Genomic DNA, 27,541 nt, shown 5'->3' with positions numbered 1-27,541 from the left:
TTTCTTATTTTCAAAATGCTCCATGACTGATCTATAGTTTAACGTGCAAAGAAAAGTTTACTGGAAGCCTGTCAATCAGAAAACGGTAATTACCTTCCTACCTTTGGAGGGTTACAAAAGTGGGTAAGCCCACAGGAATAGGAGCGTGGTGTTAGTAAGGCAGTTTTGTGACTGCGATTGCTTCATATGTACATCAGCAGTCAGCCAAAGCAAAAAAAGACAGAAATTTCTCCCCAGAAAAGCTATGACCCTGGACCCAGATTTCATGAGAAGTGAGGAGGTCTGCTTTCCAGATACCGAAATGTCACCATCCTCAATTATCAGTGGCCCAGAAGTTCCAAGCTTATTAGTTAATTTACAAATAGATGTTTAGGGCATTCTTTTCCTTAAAGCTATTCACCAGATCAAAATCACCTTGAAAATGCACATTTTACATCATCAAGCGTCATTACAGGGGTGGAGCAATGTGTAGCACTGGGGCTCACACTAGGCTGAGTGGACTAATTCCATATTGTCCAGGTGCTTCAGCATAGAGGAAGGCTGCCGTCAAGGTGCTTCCTGGGGCGGCAGCAGAGCACTCCAGGGTTGGGAAAGCACTCGTAGGCCTGAGAGCTCAGGATGAGCCAGGGCCATCCCGGGTGCGAGGGTGGGAGAGGGTGTCGGTGAGGGGCTGTGAGGGAGGGGCTGCTGCACTCTCCAGGTCCCCAGGCTGCTCAGCAGCTCCCCTCATGGGCTGGCTGCTCCGTGCCCCTCACCTGGGAAAGCTGGTTTCCAAAGGGCAGCAGTGTCAAGAATCAAGAGAAGCCAGTTAGCTGCCAAAATGCTACTTTGGACCTATTCTGAAAACACGAATGTTAAATTGCCTTAGTATCAAAACCAAGCAGTTGCTTTGCTCAACCTACATTGGAGTATGTCAGTCTACTTAGATGCTACTGTAATCATCAGAAGCTTCGTCCTGGCCCTGGAGAAAGAGGCTTAAAGACTGAGAAAAAAGCAGCTAAGTAACATTCAGTGCTAGATGGAAGGTGGCTGTGTTAATTCCACTGCCACACAAAACAAACGACAGGCCACGGCGACCCGGTCCTGACTAAGGGCAGCTTTCCCTATGAGGAGCTGGTAACTTTCAAAGGGGCTTCCAAATTAGCACCCCAACCTGATATCCAGTCAAGACAGTAAAATCATCTGTCACCTCCCCAAGAAGCACCAATGGATGATAAATTAGTATCCTTATTTTTATATTCTGTTTTCTCCCTCACAAAGATAACAAGCAGCTGATAAATGGAGATCAATTTGGTTCAGGGATATTTGTGAAAGTTACTTTCACTGACATTAGAAGTCTTATTTTTATCCACAGATCTCTACTATAGGAATCTTTAAGCAACAACTCATCTATTGTAAAAGTCTGCATAATGAGCACATCTGAGATACTTACTCAGCTATTCAGAGTTCATTCAAACTCCTGAAAATTTACCCAACTCATCATTGTTACCAGATCTGAAACATTCCCTGGATAATTTATAAAATATCATGATTAAGATTTACATGATCAGCATAAACCTTCCTCTCACGTACCCAACAATTCAAAAAAAAAAAAAAGTTTTTGCCTAACTAATAAGTAACCCCAAATCACACCCTAATGCACAGTCTGACTCCAAAGCTGATTCATAAATGGCAACTAAACTAAGCATTTAAAACAAAAACAAAAAGCAAAACTTTAGGCATGACTCACTTGCTGCAAAGAAGAATCCTGTGAGAAACCCGTTTCTTTAAAGTCAATTTCATCATCACTGGATGAATGAATATGGCAGGTTGTAACCTATATGCATAAAAATGTAAAAAACTATTTAACAGAGAGAAGTTTTGGACATTTGTATCAGCATTTTTATGGAAAAATCACATTTAGTTTTTCTCTCAATGTGTAACAATAGCAAGAACAAGAACAAGTAACAGCTAAGTTGTAAAATCCACCCAATAATTCAAGTGTACCCTTCACTCAACCAGAAGGCGTGGCTACCTGTCCTTCCGCCCCCGTGGTCATTTCACTCACTGGTAACATCACCAGAAAACACGTGAGAGATGAGGTACTCTGTTTAAGTGATTTTGGTCATTTTCTCCAATTAAATGTTTACAAAGGGAAGGGAGAAGTAATGGCTCAGATAAAATATAAAAATATTAAATATGCCAAGCCTGAAGGGTAAACTGCAATTCCTAAGGATCACTAATGAGCCAGTAGAAAGGTCGGGTTTAAATACAACCATTTCTCTTTAAATTCTTGCATTTCCTGAACATTCTGAGAAAATCACTGTTCATAGGCTCTCAATATGACTCGAGCGAATAGTCCCCTGCTCAAAAAAGACCCAAAATCTTCTGCTCCTTAAAACATAACCCCCTGCCCTCACAATTTAAAACCAACTCACATTAATTAAATAAGCAAAAACATAAACACAAACTGCTCATCAATTCACGGTAAGTGATTTCTGTTAATTCATGAGTGTATTAACCATTAGAAACGAGAACACACAAATGACTAAACACAGCACTAGCAGCAGTAACCGCGATGCAGTGAGCGGTCAACGTGAACCATCAGGAAACTCTAAAAACAAGCACTATGCTTCCGAGGGCGACTCGCACTGTGTTCTGAGTCGCTCATCCTGTACTCTTGGCAGAAGTGTCCTGGGCAGAGGGCGCTGTCATCAGAGGAAGACGTGAGTGGCTGCTGCCTGCTGACCCGTAAAGCGGTGCCTAACAGCACAGAGTTCCAGAAACTGGCCTGGTTTGCTTTCTGATGTTCCAACACTGATTCAAGAAGCCCAAAGTAGAATCCAAATGGGTCTATATGTGGTGTGACTTACGAAATTCTGAATAGACCACTGCCTGAATAAAATCAATCTCTTTTCCCTTTGTCTAGCCATCTCTGGTAAAGATACTAACTTCAAGTGAATCACCCAGTGCTTCCAGTTAATTCCCTCTCCATCCTCCCTAAGGTATTCTGAATCTGGCCTGATAGAATCAAAGGCAGAACCTGGTCGATGAAGGGAGACTGTCTGAGGGCCAGCCATGGCTTTAGCAAGTCAGTGGGGAAGATACGGGGATGGGCTGCTCCCGGAGAGCCCAGACAGAACGCAGAAGGGAGGTGGTGGAACACTGCTTGGTCATGGCAGCCGACATCTTACGGGGTGGCTGCAGTTGAGAGCCGCTCAAGTGGTTCTACTGCAGTGGATTTAGAGGAGCTTCGAGCTACCTGGCTGGCAGACTAATACAAGAATCATATTAAGCCCATGTGTGTTTTAGGGGTGCAACCCCATGTGGGGCACAAAAGTAGAAGACAACTGCAAGAGCAAGCCAGGTGAACTGCACAAGAGAGAACAAAAAAGAAGAGCTGGCTACTCCCAGCATGTCTTGTCTAAGCACACGTATCCTCATTCACACTTTTTGCTACAAAATAAGATTTTATCAGCTCATTAAGATAAGAAACTAGATTTTGTTGAGAAACTACTATGTGCCAGACACTGTGACCCCTTCACAGTCTCCTTAACTTGTATCTTCAAAGCAATTAAAACAATTCCTTTCTCCAAAAATAAGCTACTGCTTTAAGAGGTTATGATTAATAACGACAGAATGCACGCAAGCTTCAATTATGTTACCAAAGGATATGGGATTCGATTCTACCCATTCCATGCCGGGTCTGAACCCGTCATTAATAAAATGAGCTAAACGATGATGCGATTTACCTACAGGGGGGAAACCTGTTAATTGGAATCCCACTAGCTCATCACACAGGTGTATCCACCATGGAGTCCCTGATCCAAACTTCCAGAACACACCCCTCTGAGGCATCTCCATCTCAGCAGATGCCTCTGTCATTCATCTGCTTCCTTAGCTAAAATCTCAGGCCATCTTCTTGCTCCTGTCCCGCTCACACCTGTCCACGCTACTGTCAAATCCCATCACTTCTCATCAAGTCCGTTATCCCCTCCTGGTGCAAGCCTGTAACCACAGTTCTGGAAAGTTTCTCTTGTCCGGATTAACGTTGTATTAGGCAGCTAATCAGTCTCCCTGCTTCGATCTTTCACCCCAATATAGTCTGCTCTCAACCCAGCAACTCTGTAATGGTCTTATAAATTGTGCATCAAAGTATGTAGCTCTCAGTTCCAAACCTAACGGCTTTTCACCTCATTAAGATCACAATCCAAGGAGCATGCCGTCAGGCTCATGAGACCTGGCCTGCAGAGTCCCATAGACCTCACGTCCCTCCCTCCCCCTGCGCTCTGGTTCGGCCACACTGCCGACAAGCCAAACCCTGCACACACCAGGCACAACCCACTCCTGGGGCTCTGTGCTCGCTTGTCCTCTCTCACCTCCCTCAGCCTCTACACAACAGTGCTCAGTGACCTTTCCCTAGACCACCTAATTTTAAGGTGCACATCCACCCCAAACACACCTGCTCTTCCCCTAGTTGGTTCGTCCAGCTGTTCACCCACCTCCACTGAGGCAAGGATTTCTGCCAGTCTTGTTGAGTGCAATCTCCTCAGTGTCTGGCACACAGCAGCCACGCAAATACTTACTGAATTGATGAATAATCATAATAAATCCCTAAATGAGAATACAGAATGATAACCTTTTAAAAAGTAACAAATATATAAGAACATTCTTGCCAAGCAAGATGTAGTCTAAGTAAACTATACTCTTGATGCAGCAGTGGAAAAAAAAACTTTTGAGACGTACCTTTCTTTCACAATAAAATTTCAGTTTCATTAACTCTTGTTACAGGGAAAAGCAAACAAGAGTCTTCCTCCTTGTGGCTGATTAGGGGTGCTAGGAACACCGAAAGCATGACTTGACTGGTAAGCTCTGAGTGAGAGGCAGAAGCAGTGGCCCCACCATGGACTCCCAGCACCCACATGCCTGTGGCTGGTCAGACACGCACTCTCCGAGGTTCCACCCCGACCTGCTGGAGCATCTGTATCACTCTATACAACCTCCATAAACTAGCTCAAAAACTACCTTAACACTTAAAAAAATTCTCCCCCTTAAAGAGGAAGGCAGAGAATGAAACAATCCTCTTTTCCAAAGTCAGTTTAAAAACGTCTCCTGCATCATCTCTGTTTACTCTAAATCCTCACCAGTTTTTATAGTTTGGGGGCTTAGTCAAAACAGCGCGGTCTCTGGATGTAATTAAAAGACCAAACTTTATTCATAATAAACTCCCAACATAAAAATATAAGGAGTATATGGATCTCTTGGGCATATACTTTGGCATGATGGGGTCAAAAGATTAAAGCACTTCAAAGATCTCAGCGAGAAGGTAATCAGCATGTTGCCCTGGAAGTGACCAGAGCCTGAAGAAAGATGCTGCCCGAGAAGACACGGGCGCTTGGGGCAGCACAGCTCAGCCTGCACACACGAGCAGTCCCCAGGCCTGCAGCCAGCACAACAGTGGCTGTCTGCTGCGTAAATGACAAATCCTTGCTGTGACCAGACAACGAAGAACAGACCAGGGCAACCTAACAATGTACTAACTCAAGCATTTGGTGCTAACTACAGGCTGACTCAAGTCTCATGAATATACCTGAGATAATTCCCAGAAAGGTATCTGAGCCATCATCCAAAAACCAACTAAGTCAAAGCAGTGTATCTAATCTACCTAATTGGGGAGGGAGGTGGGGGATAAGCAATCTATTACTTAACTGCCGATTTCAGTGATGAGTGAATGTACCTGAAACAATCAGAAGGGAAATGCTCTATCTGGACTTTCCACTACATTATGAGGTGGGCACGCTTTCTGCATGACATTTCTACAAGGGCAAGACCCACTGCGTTTACCAAGTTGTATTTATACCACTATTCACAACAGTGCATTTTCCCTGGAACGTGGTACCCAATCCTGCTGAGATAAAGCCTGGAACATTCTGGGTAGAAAAATGGAGATCCTGGAGGCTGTAGCTCAAGTCCCCTTGGTGGTCTACGATTAATTAAAAACTTGGAACACTTATATCCCTAAAAATGCTACAAAGCAAAACTCTCTATTGTAAGACCTAACACTAACTGGAGGCAGTGTTTTAGTACTAGGTATGTGAGACCAAGGAAGTGAAGAGGGATCCTGAGAGATGAATACGAACGTCTCAAGAACAACAAAATGACAGAGTGGGGCTAAGTCAACACAGGACATGAGCACTGTTAGCAGGTCTCTGTTTACCTGACCACTTTGACTACATAAGCCAACTTCTTTCGTTTTACCGTGGATTATTAATGTGGTCCAAGTAATATGGTGGAACACGCAACAGGCAAAGGAGAACTGAGCTTCAATTAGATTGAGGGGCGGAGCCCAGGGTGACCGCGCCCCTTCAACACAGGTGCGAATATGCCTGGGTGAGTCTGACCCAAAAGGGCCGTGCCTTCATCTTGCACTGCACGCCCACACTCCTCCCAGTGGACGTACATACCATTTACACAGCCACAGACCAGATCGCTGACAGCATCATGCAAAGTAGAGTGTCACCTGAACTGCAATGAAGTCCTTCTTTATATGTAACTACTCGCAAGAGAAAGCTGCTTAAATTACCAGAGAGAAAGGTCTTTTAAAATCCTGATAACAACAAGTTTAACTGGACGTTTTTCACTTCTACCTTCGAAGTCAAACAAAGGACAATTTTAAAAGAAGTTTCCCAAGTAAGATCAGAATTTAAATTCTTAACTGTTCCTTTATAAATAATAAAACAAGACAAAAATCCCCTTCAAGGAGAAGACATGGCCTACATTCTTAACAAGGAATCAATATGGGAGCCTCTAAAATTAAATGGTTCAATTTAACAGTATGGGAGAACAATTTCCCCCATAATAAAACCTTGATTATCCAGAACTCTAACCAATTTGATTGGAGGAAAAAAACCAATGTACACTGGGTAATACATTCATTAAAAATTACTCAACCCTTCCTTGACGACCCATGGCTGTCAAAGTGAATGTCATTTTCTCCACTGGGCTAGGATACACTGAGACACTAAGGACCATTAAACCTATTTTAATTAAATGGCCCCACACAGCTCCCTTTTAACAGTTGTCTCTTAACTTCAAAATTCTTCCAACTCCTAATACCTAGTAATTCTATCAGTATATCCACCAAGCCACTAATCTGCCAAGAGTCTGGAAAAAGATAACCAAACCTGTTAGACAATCACATGGCAGGGGGCAACAGGCCCGCTGGGGTGTGACTAGGATGACCCAGTGATTGCTCTGTAGCTGCCAGAGCCTTTCTGCTGCCCTCATTTCTAAATTCTGTCCTCAGCAGATCCGGATGCTTTACTGTCCAAGAATCGGGCGGTGACTGTGTATTAGAATTTCAAGATTGTAGCTGCTAAATTTCAAATATGGAATCCAATGCCTGACACATCCATTTCCATGGAGAGTCAAGACCACCATCTCTATTATCAGCTGGCATGTGCTTACAAAAGGAAATGCTTCTCCTCATCTTTAAAAGCAAAAGTAATACTTACCTTAAAACTTACTGCATTAAAAAAAACACAAAGACTACATTCCAAAGTCCAATATAATTTTTTAAAATATTATCAATGCCATTATTCCCTGGCTCAAAGTACCAATCTGTTAAACTTTCAAGCTGGGGTTTCAAAGTCATCTACAAAATTTTCCCCCACTGGGAATGGTCTGAAATGAGGGTGAACTCAACTCAGTAACGTTAGCAAGTATACAAAGGAGTATTTAGGTTTTCTAACCACCTGGGATGACCTGAGGCACAAGGCAACAAAGCCAACAGAGTGAAAAGAGGCCGGAGGCTGCCTGCCGAGGTGCTGAGGGAGCAGGGCACTGAGGGAGGTGGAGACAAGTCTGGTGTGAGGTGGACACCAGTAGCTTCTCTGTACCCTTATGTCCTCCCAGGCAGGAATTAGGAGTTGACTAGACAAATTAGCAAGAATATTGTGAACACTGACCTCTTTTTCTGGTAAAGAAACATGAACTTATCCTTGGCCCACAATTAACAGGACAAACGGAAGGTATTTCAGATCTTCCTGGATAAGTGGGCAAAGACCAAGGGCAATGAAATCACAGAAATGTAACCTTGCAGAACCTACTAGATCTACCGTGTTCCTCTTGTTAGTCTCCCCTAAGGAGCTTGTGCAGAACATCTCCCATCGCTCCCGGACTTCGTCTGGAAGATCTTCAGGGGGAGAAAAGGAAAGAGCGTCATCACCACAGTGACTTACACACAGACAAGTAAAACAAACAGGGAACACGGGCGCGCACCACCCGTGTGCTTTGTCAAAGGGGAGCAAGCTGAGCACCCGGCTCCCAGAGGAACGAGGTCTACAGCCTTGCTCAGTCTGAACCCTGAGAACTTTCAGGAACCACATTCCCCACAGTGGTCTACGTTTGACGCCAAGAGCCCTAAACAGCTCTATGAATTTAACAAGGTTTTAAAGAACTTTTCGTCAAAATGTAACCTGGAAAACGTGAATGATTCCAATAAACTCCCCAGGAAAGGTAACAGCCTACAAGGTGGGGTAAGAGCAGCCGTGTTCCATGGTCATGTAAGTTTAGAAAAAGCTGCAAATGTCACCTCCTATACATCTTCTTGATAAACTCTGAATGGCACCAGGCTAATGAATGTTCCATGGAACCAAATCCAGTCTGGCTTCTCGAAACGCTCAAAGATAACGTTTTCTAAAAGTCTGTGTCATAGGTCAACATATGGATACATATGCAACAGTGAGTTCTACCTCCTAGAGAAATTCTGAAGCAAAGGATATACAAATACTTTGCTGAGAAAATGAAATTCTAGCTGTAATCCTGGAGACCTTACTAGATTCAAGGTGTCATTTAACAATTTAATCACACACATGCGTACACCCTCACACATCCACACACACACACGCCACCTAGCAAACAACTTCATAAAACGAAGACTAATCTAAAAACAAGCATTCACATGGCCAGTTCTCCTTGGTAAGGACATAAAGTGTGATGAACTGGCTTGTATCTCTCTCAAGAAGCAAAATTACAGGCAAGCAAGTCCCAACATCTCCACCACTGGGCACACCTATGCTTTCAGTGCACATTTAACAGGTAACAACAGCCTTTTGAACACACACACATTCTTAAGACTGAAACAGAAGAACAGACTGGGAAATGATTTTCAGCAAGTTAACTCTGAACGAATGCTGTACCACAGAAGTTAAGGATTTTTCACCTTCAGAGTAAGTCACAGGACTAGTTAGTTACCCCACAGGCATCAAACCTAGGGCACACAGAGGTCACACCTGGGAGGACATGGACTCATGGCCGGGGTGCCAACGTAAATAGCATTCACACAAGTTCTTCCAGTTAACCTTGGGCAGGTAACATTCAAACGCTAGTACAGGAGTCCTCCAGGACACTGGCTAATACCTTCACTTTAGCAATAGAGAGATGAAGAAGTGCTGATAAATGCATTAATACTCCAGCTAAAGGAACTAAATCCACAGGCTACATGGAGGCCTTCAGAAGAAAACAGAAAGCGAGAGTAATTGCAGCTCAAGTGGCTCAACTGTCAGCCTACGAGCACTTCAAGCTCACAGGAACAATTCACTGAGCAGTGAATGCTCTCAGCATGGAAGGGCGTGGCCCCAGTGACCGGCCGAGCCTGCCAATGCTTACTAAAGGACTGCGGCAGGAAGAACAGAGATACAGTAGAGAGCTAGTGTTGAAAGACAGTCTCCACAACCTCATTCACATCTCCAGATAATTGGGGAATATAAGGAAACTCCTCAGATAGCTATTAGAAATGTTATGAAATGCATTCAATCCTTTCTCCAACCCAACAACAACATGTCATTACAAGTCCATAAGCAATTACCTTTGATCAGCTGCTGTACTAATGCGCTGTTGGGGCCCTTCTCTGTGCTGTGCACGATGCAGTTGGCTATCCTCGTCAGGTGTCCCATGTAGCCGTGCCGTCTTCCTCCCTCGGCCCTAACAAGGGGTAACAAATAAATATTCAGACTCCTGAGAGGACAGAGCGATGAAAGAGCTTGATAACTACAGTGGATTTAAGCATATATTCTAAAACTGAGGCACTAAAGACAAGAACAAACAGAAAAGAAGGGTGCCAGAACACCACCCGGTCAGGGTCGGGCAGGGTGGAGCGTGGCAGTAACTGTCTGCTCCAAGAGTCTACTGCAGCCTCACTCAACAGAACAAATTTTACCCACATATACAAGCCAACCATTAACCTTCAATAACATTATCTTTAAAAACAAAAAAGCAAACATTCACTGATGTCTAATGTTCCTGTGACTTTCCTTTGTATCTTTTTATGAAACTGCTTCTCAGATTTTAAACAGATTGTATGGGACTGAGGTGAGAATTCTGCTGGTTCACCTTGCTTAAAGACATCACATTTTAATCATATCAATCAATCATCATAGATAATTATCTACCAATTACATTTCTCAAGTTAAAATACTGGCTGATTTGAGGAGCTGGCAGAGATGAGAGGCGGTCAGCTGGTATTTGCCCACACACTGCTGGGGACACAGACAGACAAACCGCGCCTCATCCCTCTCCCTGACTGGAGGGTCTGATCTTCACAACTACGACCCTGCCTCACATTCACACAAGACTTCTCACATCTCTGTGATTTCTCTGCCCGAGTATTTACTACGTGTCAAGATTTTAAATTCTATGCAACAAAACACTTTTGGTTGCAGATAGAAGGGAACACACCGAACAGAACTTTGCTTAAAGGGAGACTCAGGAGTCACTTAAAAAACCATACAATGCTTATAGGCTTGCCTGGAAAATAAAATATCTGCTAATAATCTCAGAAGGGCTGAGTACCTAAGGGGCAGAGGGCAGAGGGCTGATCTCAGCGCAGCTGCTAGGAGCCTCTTCCAGTCTCACAAGACCCCAGACCCCAGTGTCCCTTCTGGGCAACGTCCTAGTCAGAAGCTTTGCTGTGCTCCCCCAGTGCCACCCTCCCCCGCCCCCTGGGTGAAAACACACACCCGTCTCCACGTTTTCTGGCCCAAGCCCCTGATGCTTTTTAGGTCTCTTGTACGAGGAAACCTTGCAAAGCTCTTTCAGGACTCCTTAAAAAAATGAGATTATTAGCGAGGCCTCCAGAGGATACAGCTTGTGGGGAGCAGAGCGCAAGGGACGCCTCAGCACTGGTGACACGAGGCAGAGATAGGAAGGGAGGTCAAGGTCAGACACATAACAAGAGGTGTCAGTCTGGCCACAGACAGCCCCCTGAAAGGGGCGCCATTTGGAAGGACGTATCTGAGGTCCAGCAAGACTAATCCCTTGCCACACTCCAACTAAATGCCACCTTTCCTCACACAAACTCAAGGCAAAGCCCTATCAATACTTAGTAAGCAATTTAAAAAAAAACCAAACCTCAGAAACATAAAGCTGACACCTCCCCTGAGTTACCTCGTTCTCCCGGGCGCTGCAAGTTAAGTCTGAAAAGAGACAGAGTAGGGAGGCTCCTGAGAAAGGTTAGACTGTAAGGAGGTGTGACAGCTTCGGGGGATGAGGGAAATGCTCCCCATCCTGACTGTGGTGGTTACACGACTGCAGGCATCTGTCAGAACTCCGAGAAACGTCTACCAAAAACCGTGCACTTTAATAAACCTGACTTAAACACAAACACAAGAAGTATGCCTTGACACTGTTTCCAAGCATCCCCACCTGCTTCAGAATCTGCAGGATGGCATAAAAGCTCCAGGGTACTAGAGAGGAACGCTTGTTCCAGACACCACCACAAGGAAAAAGTCTACATAACAAAGCTACTTACATGTATTGGCTAGTATTTCAAGTAATCTTGCCAACTGGCTAACAGAAATTTCCTAAAAAAAGAAACACTAGGCAATTTTACCCCCTTCTAGTTCCATGCACAGAGCGACTCTTCTCTACAATGAGAAGCTGGGGTAACAAGGACAAACGTGCTGATAATCAAGGAGGACTTGACTTCATAATTCTTTCCTCTCACCACCCCATTGCTCAGACAAACTGCCATTCACAGAGGACTGGAAGCTCCAAAGACAGAAAGAGGTGGGGAGTTCTCCCAACCCCTGGATTCCCATCAAGATAGGCTGAAAGACAGGGAAGTCTAAAAGTAAATTATTACAAAGCTATCTGTCACAATTAAATGATCCGGAAGTCCTCAGAGAAGCATGTGTGCCTGTGAAGTGGCCTGTGCCGCGCAGTTATGTTCACTGTTCTCTGTAGAGGGCAAGGGCGGCTATTTTCTTCCAAGGAAAAACATCACACTGAACCCCTATCAGAAAACAATTTACTTACTGTTTCTTCTCGTTCATTTCCCAGGCATCAAGTATTCGCTCTATCAACTGGCATTTTTGAAAGAGCTGAATAAAAAAGAATGCTCTGGTTAACATTCACATAAATGTCAAAAGCGTCAAAATTTCAAAGTGAAATACAACTCTAATAAACAGACAAGTGATATGTAAAACCCAGCAAGCTAAATACAGCTGTGAATTACTGGCTAAATCAGATGTAATGTGATAATAAATGTACTCAAGACCCTCAGAACACTGTGGGGACTCAAGACAGGCTCTGGGTCTTCAGCTGCGCCTCTACCGGGAAATAGTTATTTCAAGTCCCACCACCAGTGAGCAATGACCTAAAGAAAAGTCGGGTTTGATAAGCCACAAAAACTGGGCCCAGAAATACAGAGCCCAACCAAAATGACAATGGAGTAAAGAAAATTATGCCCTGGCAAAAATTCAACTCACAATCCACAGCAATACTTGTACTTTTTAAAAATGTGAGCAACGCTTACTTGTAGATGAACTAACATTACTGCATTCATATTAAAAATAGTTGTGGCTTGCCAAAATTCTGCAGGCAGGTGCTGTGGGCTGCATTATCAGTACGCGCAAGGCCAGTTTTAATCAAATGTCATCTGTCTTCCCCGTCTACTTGGTTATTCCAGGTAGCCTCTCCCATCTTCACGGTTTGGAAGTAACCCAGTGTGAGCTAGACAACGTCATACAATCACAGAACTTCAGAGCAGGAAGAAACCTCATGACTGATTTAGTAAAATCACCTCATATTCAATAAAAGAAAAGAGAGCCCAAGAAGAGACTTGCTCAGCACCACACAGAACTCACTTCTCCCAACTTTCCAGAAGTCATGTTTTCAGCACCAGAAATTAAAACTCTAGCAAGCCAAATAATTATGCAAATGTTTTCTGCAGTATTTAAATTTCTATTGTTCTTTCAATCTCCAAAAGATTTTTAAATCTTCCAATCTATTAATTCTACCAAATAAGCAAGTCATTTAACCTTTTTAAAAAAATTCACCTACTGGTTACTTGTCCAGGATATGTCTCATAGAATCACTGGCTAAAAGTACAATGAAGAAAAGACAGTTAAATATTTAGACTCTGAAACTTCACCTCACACCCTTAAACTTCAATTCACTTTACACCTTTAGTGGAAAAGCGTTATAACCAGGAGTGGCAGAAAAAAAGACACCAAGTCAGCTCACATGTTTCAGTAACAAATTGTCACCAGTGGAGTCTTGATCAGTAATTGTGCTGTCTTCTGTGTTTTCAAAAGGACTCGCAAGAATCAGTGCAACACAAATTTCCACTTGCGTATGTAAAAAGTTATTCCATGTGTATTTGAAGAACATGTCCTACAAAAAAGAAAAGCAATGCTTTGTTTTACTCAGCCACCTCAAGGTTTAAGCCGCTGCTTTAACACATTTACCAGTGAATTAATAAAGTAAAAATGGTATGTTCCTAGTCCAAAAGGACTAATTAAAAGGAGCACATTTTATTTAAGGCAGTTTGAAATTCCTTCATAGGCTGAACATAGGCTAAATACATGCTCATTCAACATGCTAGAATTTGCTTGGAATCCAGAGACTAACAATAAACACACAAAGAAAAGAAAACAGTAAATTTCTCAAAGAGAAAGGGAATATCTTTTTATATTTTCAAAGCAACTAATACAGATACTAAGTTCAATAAATTTCCAATAATTTTCAAAGAAATTTGAGGATTTCATTTTGATTCAATATTTACTGATGGCTTTTGAGCAGGGCACAGTTCCAGGTGCAATATGGGAGACAGAGACAGACAAAAATAAAGGTTCCAATTTCAAGGTGCTTACACCTTAAGAAAGAATAACCAGTCAGGCATTCAAAACTCAGAACTACCAGCGAACGGAGCAAAGCAGGAAAGGTGTGAGAGGCAGTGACGGATGGAACGCCTGGAAGTTTGCAAGAGTTTTCCTGATTACCTGAAAAGGTTAACAGTATCACCAAAAAAAGGGAAGAAAATTCCTAAAAGCATAAAATGCACAGCTGAAGTATGTATTCAGGATATTGTTGAGTCTGGTTATCTAATCTCAAAATGAAAAAGTAATGATTAATGATCCATTTAGGCGTTTTATCAGATTTGTCAGCCCTCAAAAGTAGCTCCAAGAGTAACAATAGAATGAATTAACAATAGCGGTATACTTATTGGTAGCAAGATTAAAGACTGTAACTGATGACTTCAAGGAGAATCCCAGAGACAGGAGTAGAAAGACACAATCCTGGAGTTTTATACCCAGTCAGAGGGTAGAGCGAAAACTATGCTCCCAGAGGGCAACGGCTCCGCTACCAAAGCAGCTGTCACCTTTCTCCAAAAATGCTCCTGCTCTCGACGCCCTCTACCAACATGTCATTTAACCCAAGCGGAAATGTAACTACGAATATCTCAATGACACTAGAAAACACAGCGTGGCTGACAGAGCACGCATGAGTTTGAAACAGGATGTGAATTCAGATCTTGGCTCCACCACTTACTAGCCATGGAATGTATCCCCTCTCTGGGCATGATCTGAAAAACCAGGTACTTTCTCACACAGGGTTCTGCACTCAGTATCACATGAGCAATGTAGATGAGGTGCAGGATCAAGGTCTTTCATGTAAAGAGCAAATACCAGACCCTCCTTGGAAGCACACACCAACTTCCCCAATGTGTGCAGTATGACCAGACGTCCTGGGTAACCTGCTTAGAGGCAACCCCTGAGCCGTCTGCTCTGTGCAGAGCAGGACCCAGCAAGCACAGGCACCAGAGCCAGGCCCGAGGGTTCTTAGCACAGACCTTGGAGCTGGGGAGCTCTGGGGTCAGGGGAGCCCCAGCTAATTCTGGGCTCTTCCTTCTTCCTTCCATTTCCTCTGCTTCCACTGTAACAGACTAACAACTGTTTCAAGGAACAATTTCAAAAGACAGTCTCAGATGTCTCCTACTGATCTACCTCAGTGGAAAGAAGATAAAGACTGAACCCTCTGCTAATTATGAAGAGAAAACAATGTTGTAAGCAGCAGGTGCTTACAGCTAAGACAGTCCCCTGGAGAGGTGACCACACTCACTCCATTGTCTCCCTGAGACTGAGCTTCTTGAGGGAAACGTCTGTCTTAAATCATCTTTGAAATTCTCGAGTATAGTCCTTTACACACAGCAACAGTAAATTATTACTGAAAAATTAAAAGCATTCAAAATTAATGATAAACTCAAGTGGAAAACTATATAAGAGACTGCTGATGCTCAGACCAAGAAAAGTCACTGACATATACTGTTAAATTTGTGAGGTTCTAAGCTTCAGTTATGTATCCGTAAAACAGCAAGGACAAATAAAAACGTCTTTCAGAGAGTATCTTACCAATATGACCCCAATGCTATTCAGCTCCATGAGGTCCCCATTGATACTGCTGGTATTTGTCTGAAGGAGGCTGGATATCAATCTGATCACATTCAACCGAGTATTCCCCACGGGAGGGTCCAGCACACCCCATGTAGTCTTCATCACACTTTTCTGAGGAAGAAAAGGCTTTCCAATTAAACTCAGTTAACTACACAAATAAAGGGTAGAGGAGTACATACTAACATATAACACCAGGTAAACGAATGCTGCAAACATTGTGGCTTAAATTCTATACACAAATGAAAATACAAAACTCCTACTGATCTCTTTAAGGTATGATGAAATAAACATGAGGGAAAAAATTAAACAATTTCCTTGGACTATAAATTCTATAAGAAATCAAGTATCCCCATCTTCAACATTACAAACACCAGAGGAAAAAAGCAGACAGCCACAGAAGTCCATGAAAAAAGAACTACAATGTTCTAAACCTGACCAGAAACTAAGAAAAGTTACAAGCGGTGTTAGAACGCAGTCCTCAATCTGCCAAATATGCAATAAAAATGCAAACTCAGAAGTTGCCTCTGGATCATGACCTTGAAACAGGGCCAACCTCAAACCTGTTCTTTTCCATAAAAGGGAGTTTCTATACTTTGGAATCACAAAAGACAGACACTGAACATTTCAGGAGTTTGGCAGGAAAGGATGATGACCGGTAATGCAGTGATGGGGGTGCCCTTTCCCAACGCCCCGCCCATGCAGCGAGTGGCCATGCTCCCTCCTGCTCTCCCCCAGGCCTAATGGAGCCGCCAGGCTCAGTTTTACTCCATGTAGGACAGCTCTAATTAGCAGACAGCTTAAAAAGCTTCCCGGAGCTTCTCACACACATCGTACAGTAAAACCAGTTACTAACTGAACTCACTCACTCCTAGCAGTAAAAACAGGACACTGCCTTACTTCTTAGTCAGGTCTAAGAATACCAGTGTGAGAGCCCACACCAGATGCTTCTTTTTTGTCCACCTAGAAAGCAGATGGTGGCGTCTAAGACAGGTCAGGGCTCCTCACCACCACCCTCTCCTCTCGCAGGCCCTTCCTCCTCCAACTTCCCCACTTGCCATGTCCTCTCTGTTTCTCCCAAACGATGCTTTTCTTTTCTTACTCTCTTTTTCTTCTTCCTATGTCTGGCATGAAGGATGCCACTGCTGAACACCACAAGAGGCCCTTTCCAAGGCGGGAAACGCCGAACACTCTGGTCTGTATCCCACACGGGCTGAATGCAGGGGAGACAGCAGGGCAGAGGTGGGAGCACCTGTCGTCTGAAGGGACAATCTGGAAGCTGCACTGGACTCCCCAAGTAACGGACATAAATTATTCTGTGCTCCCCTCCTCCACAAAATGATTAAATTAACAGAAGACATCTAATTTAGAAGGGAGAAGCTAGCATACTAAACTCTCACAGAGATGTGCACTACGGTGTCCAGGGTGCTAGCCTCAGTGACACAGGGCAGAGGGGAAAAAGAAAGTGTAAGAGCTGGTGCTGGCGGGAGAACTCTCAGAACTGAGCCTCCCACCCGCAAGATTCCAGAAGGAAGAGCCTCTTCCCCTAACCTAAATCTGCACCCACCCGAGGGTCACGGGGGTCACGGAAGGACACCACCACGGACAGCAGACACCCCTCTTCTGTAGGTCTTTGCCATCTGCTGTTTGTGCTTTCAGTGGCTGTCTGAGTAAACAGTAGTTTTTAGGTTAGCGCACGGGTGCTCCTAACAGAAAAACTAACACTCCAAGTCATATTCAACTGACTACTTAAACAAGGTATCTGTCCATCAGGCAGTTACAATGGTCCAACTCAATTTCAAATATTAATTCCTAAAAGATTAACTTTTATCCCAAAGATGTGAAAATACCGTGCTGTGAGAAGCAAGCTGTTTACTTTAGTAGCATGTAAGTACCCAGAATTTACAGGAGGAACAAAAAGCTAAAGTTTGCTAAGCAGATAATCAATATTTTACTTAATTTTAATTCTAGCCCATCCATCAATTTAGATACCATATATAGATAAAAGCTGATTAAAAACTAGCTCAAAAGCAATAAAAACAGTCAGTGTATACCTTGTAACATGCTTTGTACACATTGGTCACAGCCAGTTCTACGACTCACAAGGCTCACACACTTTCCAACAACGGCTTAAATCAAACTACCGTGCTGGCCAGCTACGCTTGAGGCAGCTGCCCTACCTTGGGTGGCTCAAGCAGGAGTTCATGAAAAGATCCAAGTCTTCCTCGGATGGCTTCTAGAACACTCTTGTTGACCAAACAAGCTGAATGACTCATGCCTGGTGGGCAGATCTCTATATGACCTTCAAATCTTGAAACAAAGCAAGTCAATTTTATTTATTATTTCACAACCATTCAAGATGCTCCGTATCAGTCCATAGGTATATATGTAACAGCTACAGACTATATAATAATTATACAGAAGACTCTGGAGGGAAAGGAAGAGGGTGTAGTAATACCTTGACGGGGATCAGCCAACACGACCTGAAATCCAAAGGCCTGCTGTGTCAGGTGAGAAATTACACGCCCTTTCTTCCCAGTTTCCTAAACCTTCTAATTCCTTACACCTACTGCACTAACACCAGAAAATTTAGAAAACCACAGATCTGCTCCCTGAACTACAGGGCGTAGCATACTGCCTGCCACTGGAGGGCTGTTAATGACAAACAGGCATGTGCTTATTCTATATATTTTTCCTTGAAGATCAATGCGGCCTCCTATTTAAAAGGCTTAAAACACTCTTCCATATTAAGCTCCATCTCCACTCACTAAAACCCCTCTTCACAGGAAAACAATGACAAGCGGAAGGAGACTCCCAAACCCCAATCAGTGCCAGTAATAAGCACAAGGGCCCAGTGGTTCTCAAGGCTGGGGAAGAAGGGCATAGGAAGGAGGGGTCTAAAAACGTGGGTATACAGCTCAAATGACAAGGTGTACCTGAGAGTGGTGTGGCAGCTGGACATCAGTGCCAACTCGTGCTCAATAATGTAGCTGCTCGAGCGAGACTGCCTGAGCCCAAGCCCCGGCTCTTCACTCCCCAGTTAGTTACTGCTTCTAACATGGACAATGGGAGCCACCCTAGAACGCATCTCCCAGGACTGCCGTGAGGGTCAGGCTGACGCAGCCGAGGACTGAGCGCACGTCCCGGCAGACTGCTGGCCCCCAGAGGCCTGCTGTTACGCCTGTTCCTAGAAGACATTTCTCTCACACGTCTAAGTGATCTCTAAGAGCTGCGTGGAACAGCATTCAGAAACTCGATTACCAGAAGGGGGGTAGGTAAAGGAAATGCCTTTTGCTTTTATTATAGTGCTTTTTAATGTGTAGGGGTTTTAATAATTTATATGGCCAAATATAGCCTTCTCCATTGTACTTTCTGTACAGGAAGCCATGCTTAAAGGTTCTTAACAATGCCACGGCTCTGAACATTTGCATACTTTCCCTCTGATATTTTTTATTTAATCCATCTTGAATTTATTCTTACTCATAACAGGGATACACATATTCTTTCCCCAAGTGGTGACTCACTAAGCCACACTTACAGAATAATCTGCTTTCCCCCCACTTACGTGAAAAGCCATGCAAAAGCATATACTAAAGCTCCTTAGTCATTCATACAAATTCTATTTGTACATCTAATAAATACTTAGCATCAATTTATGTACTAGCTTTGGTTTATGTACTGTTGTCAATATCCACTGTGTTTCTCATAGTTTTAGTCTTTCAAATACATGTAAAAATCTGCCAAATCCAAAACAAAAACCATGTTGATATTCCAAGTACAGCTATGTTAAATTCAGAACTCAGATTTGGAAAGGCACAAGACGTGATGATGGTTTTAGGTGTCAGCAGTCCGTTCCTTCCCACTGCTGAATAGCAATCTACTGTACAAATGGACCACAGCCTCTTTATCCACTCATCAGTTAAGGACACTCTCTGGCTGTTTGCAGCTTGGGGTGATTATGAATAAAGCATACACATTCACTTAGAAGTTTCTGTGTGACACCACTTTCATTTCCTTGGATAAACATCTAAGAGAGTGCTGGGTAATACAATAAAGATCTGTTTAATTTTATTTAAAAACTGCCAAGTGCTTTCAGAAAGCGGCCACGTGACTTTACATCTCAAATAGCATGTGCGGCTTCCAGGTGCTTCCCACTGTCACTAGCACTGGGTATTCGTCTATGGTGTTTGTCTGGTTTAGCTACGCTTAGTGGGATGAACGGTGGCCCCTAGAACTTATGTTCACATCCTGCTCCCCAATCTGGATGCCTCTTTCTTTCCTGTCTCGCTGTGCTGCTAGGACCTCTAGCATGAGGCCGAACAGGATTGGTGATAGGGAGTATCCTTGACAAGTCCCTTGATTTCAGGAGCTGATTTCACGCTATGACCATTAAGAACGATGGTGGCCATCATGGGTTATTTCTTTTTGTTTTTTAGAGGGTTTTATCAGTCTCCAAGTTCCTTTCTATTCCTAATTTGCTGAGACATTTTATAAAAAAGAATTTAATGAAGTGATCACATGTTTTTACTTCTTTAGTCTATTGATAAGAGTTATATTGATTGATTTTTATTAAAACTATTTTTATAGAGCAATTTTTCAAGTTCACAGCAAAATGGAGGGGGAAGGTATAAACTGCCCATATACTGTCTGCTCCCACAGGTGCACAGCCTACCCCATTACCAACATCCTCTACCACAGTGGTGCATTTATGACAATCCATGAACCTCCACGGACACGTCATAACCACCCAGAGTCCAGTTTACATTGTAGTTTATTCTTGGTGTTGTACATTCTAGGAGTCTGAACAAATGTATAATGACAAGTATCTGTCGCTCCAATATTACACAGAGCATTTTCACTGCCCTAAAATTCCTCTGTGCTCTGCCTATTAATTTTGCCCCCACCGCCAACCTCTGGCAACTACTGATTTTTTCACTGTCTCCACAGTAAAATATGACATTTTCCAGTGTGTCATATAGTTGGAATCATACAGTATGTAGCCTGTTCAGACTGGCTTCTTTCATTTCCTTCTTTTCACTTGCATTTAAGGTTCCTCCATGTCTTTTCACGGCATGAGGGCTCATTCTTTAGTGCTGAATAGTATTCCACTGTCTGAACTACAGTTTATTTATCCACTCACCTTGGTTGCCTCCAAGTTTTGGCAACTATGGATAAAGCTGCTAAACGATTATTTGCAGGTTTTTGTGTGAATATAAGTTTTCAACTCCTTTGGGTAAATATACCAAGGAGCACAACTGCCGGATCGTATGGTAAGAGTTTGTTTAGTTTTAGTAAAAACTGCCAAACTGTCTTCCAAATTAGGTGTATCATTCTGTGTTTCACCAACAATGAATGAGTTCCTGTTGCTTGGCAGTCTGGCCAGCATTTGGTGTTGTCAATCACGTCTTGTGGATTTGCTAGTGTTGTTCTTACTGATTTTCTGCCTACGTGTTATGCCAATTTCTATTACAACAGCCTTAGATTTATAGAAAAATGGCAAAAATAGTACAGAGTCCCCATATGACCCATACCCAGTTTCCCCCATTATCATCTTACATTTGTTACAATTAATGAACCGATACTCATACATGAAATCCACACTTCACTCAGACTTTCTTAGTTTTCACTTAAAGCTGTTTGTCTGTTCCAGAATCCATCCCGGACTTCACATTATATTGAGCTGTCGTGTTTCCTTGGCCTCCTCTTGGCTGTGATAGTTACTCTACTGGTCAGGTATTTTGCAGGCTGTCTCTCCACTGGGATTTGGTCTTGTTTTTCTCATGATCATGGGTCTCTGAGAGGAAGACCACACAGGGAGAATGCCATTTTCATTATATCGTATCAAGGGCACAGACCATCCACGTAACTTATCACTGGCTGTTGACTCTGACTGTCTGGCTGAGTGTCTGTCAGGTTTCTCCACCACGACTGACGAGGACCTGCCAGGTTCTCGTTCCTCTGCTCCTGTGCTGCGCTCTTCAGGAGGAAGTCACGGCCGCAGTCAGCACGTAAAGAGTGGAGGGTTTAGTTCTTGCTCCTGAGAAGGGGTTATGAACTGTCTGAACTCTCCTCCATGGGAGACTTGTCTCTCTTCCCTCACTTATTTATTCATCATTTATTTACAGCAGTATGGACTTTCGGACATTTTACAATTTACGTTATGATAAGATACTACTTTATTTTATTGTGCAAGCAATTCCAGCTTGGCCAATGGGAGCTCTTGCAGAGGGCTCCCTGCCCTTCCCAAGGCCCTCTTCCCGCGGGGTTTCTGAGCGTGCCCTTACTTTCCTCACTACCTGACCCTCCACACTCATCTTAGCCCAGTATCTTGTACCCCAGTCGCAGAACCAGCCACTTCTCCACGGAGCACTGGGTCCTTTTGCTGAAGAAGAGTATTAGAAATTGCGGCCTGGGCACAGCGCCCCTGTTCCTCGTGGCAGGTCACTACTGCAGGTCCTCACAGCTCACAGAGCGACTCTCCCTGTGCTTTAACTCTCCGTATTTCAGGACAGGCGATGTCTAACATCCTACACTGATTCTCTTCCCGCATATGTCAAAGTTTACCAATGAGCCCAAAGGCATTCTTCACTTCTGTTGTATTTTTTCACTTCTAGCATTTCCATCTGATCTTCCATATCTCTGTTAAAATTCTCCATCCGTTTTACACATATTGTCCACTTTTTCCACAAGCCTTTAACATGTTAATCATAGTTATTTAAAATTCTGGACAGATAGTTTCAACATTTTTTAATCTAGTTCCATTAATTGCCTTTTCTCCTTAGACCTCTGTTAGGGTTCTTTTATCTTGTTTCTTTGTCTTGCAATTTTTGGTTGAAACGTGGATATCTTATGTAAGATCACAGAAACTGATGTGAATAGTATTTGCTGTGAACGACAAAGGTCCTTTTCCCCCCAGGTCTTTAGTATGGGGTTTTTAGACCAACTTGTAGTCAGCAGCTGAGCGAGGCTGGATTTTGTTGTTGCTATGGTTGGTTTCTCTCAGTGCACTAAAGACTTCGCATTTGTCTCAAGTTACTTTGTGTTTATAGTCAGGGCTCTGTTGCCAAGTTTTTCTCAATGTCTGCTCCCTCCTTAGCTAAAGTCCTTCCCTTTAAGCTTGCTCCTGCGCCTTGAGGGTCTGCTTCCACACTCAAGCCTTTCCCTTGTCGGCAGACTGCTGTGGCAGCAGGGTGGGGGGAGAAATGCTCTGTTGTTCTAGGTCAGCCTCAGTCTCAGGCAGCCAGTGTCCCTGGGTCTCAGGGGTGGGGCTCCTCAGAGATCCTGCCCTGACTTCAGGGGTAGGGGAACCCTAATAGTCTGGGCCCTGAACATGTCCTTGCTCGTCCAGTGGGAAAGAGGTTCCCTGGTTCCTTGCTCTCACTTGCAAATGGTCTTCACCTGGGTCTTTAGGATAATAGGGTTTGCTACCCATTCCCTGGTGGCTTAAGGGTTTTATTCAATAGGGACAAAAACAGAGAAGGATCCTAATGGGGAATCATGTATCTCCCCAAAGGCTGCTGCTGCATTTCCTCAGGCCTATTCTGCAAGCAAAGCTTTCTCCAGTCTCTCACCAGTCGCCTGTACCTCTTGAGAAGGGCTTACAGGTACGTGCCAACTACCCTTGTGTCTACAGTTCTTGGGGTATCTTTGCTCTCCTTGCCCTTAAAATGCTTTGGGAGTTACACAACCTACCATCATTCTACATTCATAAAAAACATACTTGAATTACAAGATTTTTCAGGATGAAAAATGAAACTGCACATGAAAGCACCCCAGCCCCTCAGCAGAAGACAGGAACTCTAGTGTGCACTAACCCACCCTCTTCTCCTCACTTCTTGAGTTTTATTAAAATAATCTGGAATTTACTGCATTTTTTCAACATTTGGCTTATTCAGTTATTCACTCTTAATAGTCACATTAATTTTCACATTCCTATCTGTTTCATTTATCATTACTTTCACCAAAATATTTCCTTAAGTTCTTTATTCTAACTTATTTTTCTGTTTGGCTTTGGTAAAGTCCATCTTCAAGTAATTCACCCCAGGAACAGAAGACAGATGGAACACTGAGGTCTCACACTTGAAAATGTCTCTTGCCTTTACACATCAAGAAAAGTATTTCAGGGTCACAATCCTGCCCTGTTTTTCAGTGTTTATTAAGCTTTACAAATGAGATGTCTGGCAGTGTGATTTGTTCTGGAGTACACCCATTTCTTCTTGTCCAAATATTTTTAAGATTTACCTTTCATCCTAGAGATTCAGAAATCTCATAAGGATAAGACTAAGATATTAGTCGTCACCCTCCCCTCTCCCTCAATTTAATCCTGCTTAGTATCTGATAAACCTTTATGGTCTGGGGATACGTTCCCTCTGATCAAAAACTTCCCCCTATTATTTCTTTTATTGTTGTATTGTCTCCATTTGCTCTAAGTTGTGCGATTATGTGGGGTTTTTCCTCTTCCATGTGCATCCTTTTTCTCAGATTTATTCCTTTCTCAAGCCAGAGCAGTCAATATAAATCTCACAGCACCAGCTCACGTGCGTTTAAACCATTTTAAGAGATGATGCAATTGCCATGCAGTGTGAGTAGAAGGTAACAGTCCGGTACCACCTGATTAATACCTTAAGTCATTGGTTACATTATTTAAAATATGACTTACCAAGGAAGACATGGACAAAGTCAAAAACTGCAGATACAATCCCCAAATTATGACAAACTTGGACACTGCCCTTCCATGATCACTAAGCAAAGGTTAAAAGACCAGGAACAGAGAGCAGGACTGCGGAAAGTAGGGTTTGCTAAGGCTGTGTTTACTATTTTGCTAGAAACAAAAATGATGTTACTAAAAGTAAATCCAGAAACCCCGGAGGGCTAAACCTGTCACCTGCTGACAGCAGACCTGTCCTTCTTCTTCATGCCCTCTGGTTCACTGGTTGGATCCAAAAGTGAGTAAGAAAATACAAATTCTAGAATATAAACCACACATTCCTAGGACACTTGCATATACATACCTCTTCAAATTCTCATGCTCTAGGTAACAATTAGAAAACTCTGACAATTAATAAGCAAATTAGCTTTGGGTATAAAACTGTAAAAAAATAATATGACAAAACATTAAATGGCTGTCCAGAGGCACAAAAGTAGACTATATTTCTGATTCCGAAACACATAGTACAAGTTTTTCTTTAGTGCCTCAAGCCACCTGCCTACCCATTTTTAAGCAGCCTGATGAACCGTGGTGCCTCACACTGAAACTCCCCAGAAAACGTGAAGTCTCAAGTCAGCAAGCACTGGAAAGAACCACAAGATGGAAAGTCGCTTGGAGGAGAGCTGCAAACTAACCAGGAACGGCTATTTTCAATTTTCATAAGCAAAAAATAAGCTTCCTTTGTGTTTGAGTGATTTTACATGGTTTTGGCTTACTACAGTAGCATTTTGGTAACTACTTCATAAACCCAAATGACTAGAATCCAAATACTGCCAACAGTGTTCACCAATCCGTATTTTTCAACTACATCTATGTATCACGTTCATATAAAACTTATAGCTTGTATAGTAAAAAAAGATTCAGCACCTGAAAATGAAGGGTGTGATACTGCAGCTATCAACTAACAACTTAACTCTTAGTTTTTAAAAATTCTAAAAGCAAAACCAAAGGGCTTATTTTGTAGGATAAAAGAAAAACTTACGTTGGTCGCCGTGTCTCAAGTAAAGTCAGCAATATCTGAATAGCACTGACTATGGCTGATTCATTTTTCTCCTTGTGGAAAATATTTGACAGAAGCTGCTCTATAATTTCTTGCCTAGGGAAAAAAACCAACAGTCAAGTGCTAACTGCTGCACCATTTAACACCAGCAACTTCACAGAAAAAGATCATGGTATCAATAAAGCAAGCAGTACAAGTAAATATGCTCACTTGGGCATATTTGTTTTACTTAACAGTATTTCACTTCTAGTACATTTATTAAAGTAGGCATACGTATATATTCCTATCCCCTGCCTTTAGCAAAATCATTGGGGCCTGCCTGCCTTTGCCAATCTTGTGGAGAGCCAGAAAATACCCTGGACTAGATGTCAGACGGGGGTATTAGAGAACAAGACTTAGAACCCTTTACCCCTTTACCCCTACAAAAGAAAGGGAAGTTTTCAAAAAGGCTCTAATTAGAAACTATAAATGTTTTTCCACAAAGGCACGAGTGTATAATTAATAAACACCTAAAACAGGTAAAAGAAAACATCAATTGCTGCATTTTGCTCTACAGTTAAAATCTGGTAAATCCTAACAATGTGGCAGCAATGAAATGGATGTGACTGAACCACTGCCCCAGAAGTATTCGCTACAGGCCCTTCCCGTTACACCTCGCCCACACGTGAACAAAGTCACAATTAATGTAAGATACAAGGGTGACCTGTTAGGTAAATTTATGTGCATGTTCTCAAGGGAAACCTCGGTTTCTTAGGGTCTCAGTCACTTTCAGGATCCATGTGGATTAAGAAATGGAGCCTCCCTTACAACATGGCGTGCAGCTGGGCTGTCCCTGCTGCTCCCCTGGCAGACACGCCAGCCGTCCCACGGTGCAGCTGTGCTCACTGGGTATAGCAACAGCTCCTTTGCCAGGTTAGGGCAGCAAGTAGGAGAGAATCTCTTTCTATTTGGGGGAAGCAAATAAAACTGGTACCTCACCTAACTTCAGAGGAGCCCTTTGCAGGAAGCAGCTTTCAAGTACTCCCAGACCAGCCCTAAACTTGTAAGACCTCTACCCAAAAGAGCACTGTAGAAGTCACTCAACACACAGCAGTCAATAGAATAAATATTAAATTTGGGATTGAGCTCTGGAAAACAGACTGCTTTTTTTACAGTCAATATGCATATTCTTCAAATAGCAGCCCGGCTCCAGGAAGAGGGGACGGATGGACACAAGGCCGACTGCAGACACCCACCGCGTCCATCAGCTGCCGCACTCCGGCTCCCCAGAGCGCAGGCCCACGCTTCCGTGAGGACGGGAGGGAGCGGCCAACAAAGAGGCTCTCTTTCATGGCTGCATCCAGTCGGAAATCTACTGTATCCGTGAAAGCATTCTACTCGTGGGCAAAAATGATACAATAACCAGCAAAATTTGACAATCAAGATGCAACACAGTATCTGAGCCATATTCTGAGCCCTGTGTAAACATGTAAGGATGACCAAATACACAGGACATCATAAACTGAAGGACTGAGCTTGCTGAACAGGATACAAGAAATAAATGCCTTCATACTCTTTAAATAATTAGGCATTTATTTACAAGTGAGAAAATATATTCACTTTCATTTTTTTAAAATGGAGTTCTTGGAGGGGAGGGTATAATACGCTCAGTGGTAGAGTTCATGCTTAGTGTACACGAGGTCCTGGTTTCAATCCCCAGTACCTCCATTAAATAAATAAATAAACCTAATTACCTCGCCCCTCAAAAACAAAAAAAAAATGAGTTTTTGGATGAGCATCGATAAAATTCATGATACGAACTGTTTTACGCAAGAAGCCATCCAGGGTCTCTCTCCAAGTCTTTTGAGATAGGCTCGCTTTTGTTTTGTTTTTGTTTTTTTATATGGGCAGCTAAGAGTAAAGACTCCCTTCTATAAAATTAACGGGCTCAACTGAGATCCAACTCCAACTCATTCTAAGCTCATTAGTATCAAGAATTGAGAGCTGCACAGTCCAACCCTAATGTAACCATGTTTAACAAAGACATTAAAAAGAACAAGAACAGTGGCAGCAAACGGAAGCAAGACTACCACTCGTACGTAACAATGCTAACTGTTCACACTCTTTCCAATTATCCACTCAACG

General features: G+C 43.0%; 1 protein-coding gene across 20 annotated transcripts in view; it reads right to left on the bottom strand.

Moving 5' to 3' along the window:
- PPP6R3 (protein phosphatase 6 regulatory subunit 3) overlaps positions 1 to 27,541 on the bottom strand; it is a 114,564-nt gene that overhangs the window by 24,744 nt on the left and 62,279 nt on the right. For 15 of the 20 annotated variants that reach the window (XM_032490042.1, XM_032490047.1, XM_032490033.1 and 12 more), the window contains 8 exons: positions 25,400 to 25,513; positions 17,891 to 18,020; positions 15,672 to 15,824; positions 13,504 to 13,653; positions 12,295 to 12,359; positions 9,848 to 9,963; positions 8,088 to 8,173; positions 1,730 to 1,816 (listed from right to left, as the gene is read on the bottom strand). In XM_032490042.1, coding sequence (XP_032345933.1) covers positions 1,730 to 1,816; positions 8,088 to 8,173; positions 9,848 to 9,963; positions 12,295 to 12,359; positions 13,504 to 13,653; positions 15,672 to 15,824; positions 17,891 to 18,020; positions 25,400 to 25,513 — 901 coding nt within the window. The remainder of the gene's footprint in view (positions 1 to 1,729; positions 1,817 to 8,087; positions 8,174 to 9,847; positions 9,964 to 12,294; positions 12,360 to 13,503; positions 13,654 to 15,671; positions 15,825 to 17,890; positions 18,021 to 25,399; positions 25,514 to 27,541) is intronic. The other 5 variants (XM_032490048.1, XM_032490051.1, XM_032490052.1 and 2 more) reach the window with 1 other exon arrangement.

This window comes from Camelus ferus, chromosome 10 (genome assembly GCF_009834535.1).
Source record: "Camelus ferus isolate YT-003-E chromosome 10, BCGSAC_Cfer_1.0, whole genome shotgun sequence".
Lineage (NCBI taxonomy): Eukaryota > Metazoa > Chordata > Mammalia > Artiodactyla > Camelidae > Camelus > Camelus ferus.
Note: the sequence above shows the minus strand (reverse complement) of the source record. Positions and strands in the feature narration are given on the sequence as shown.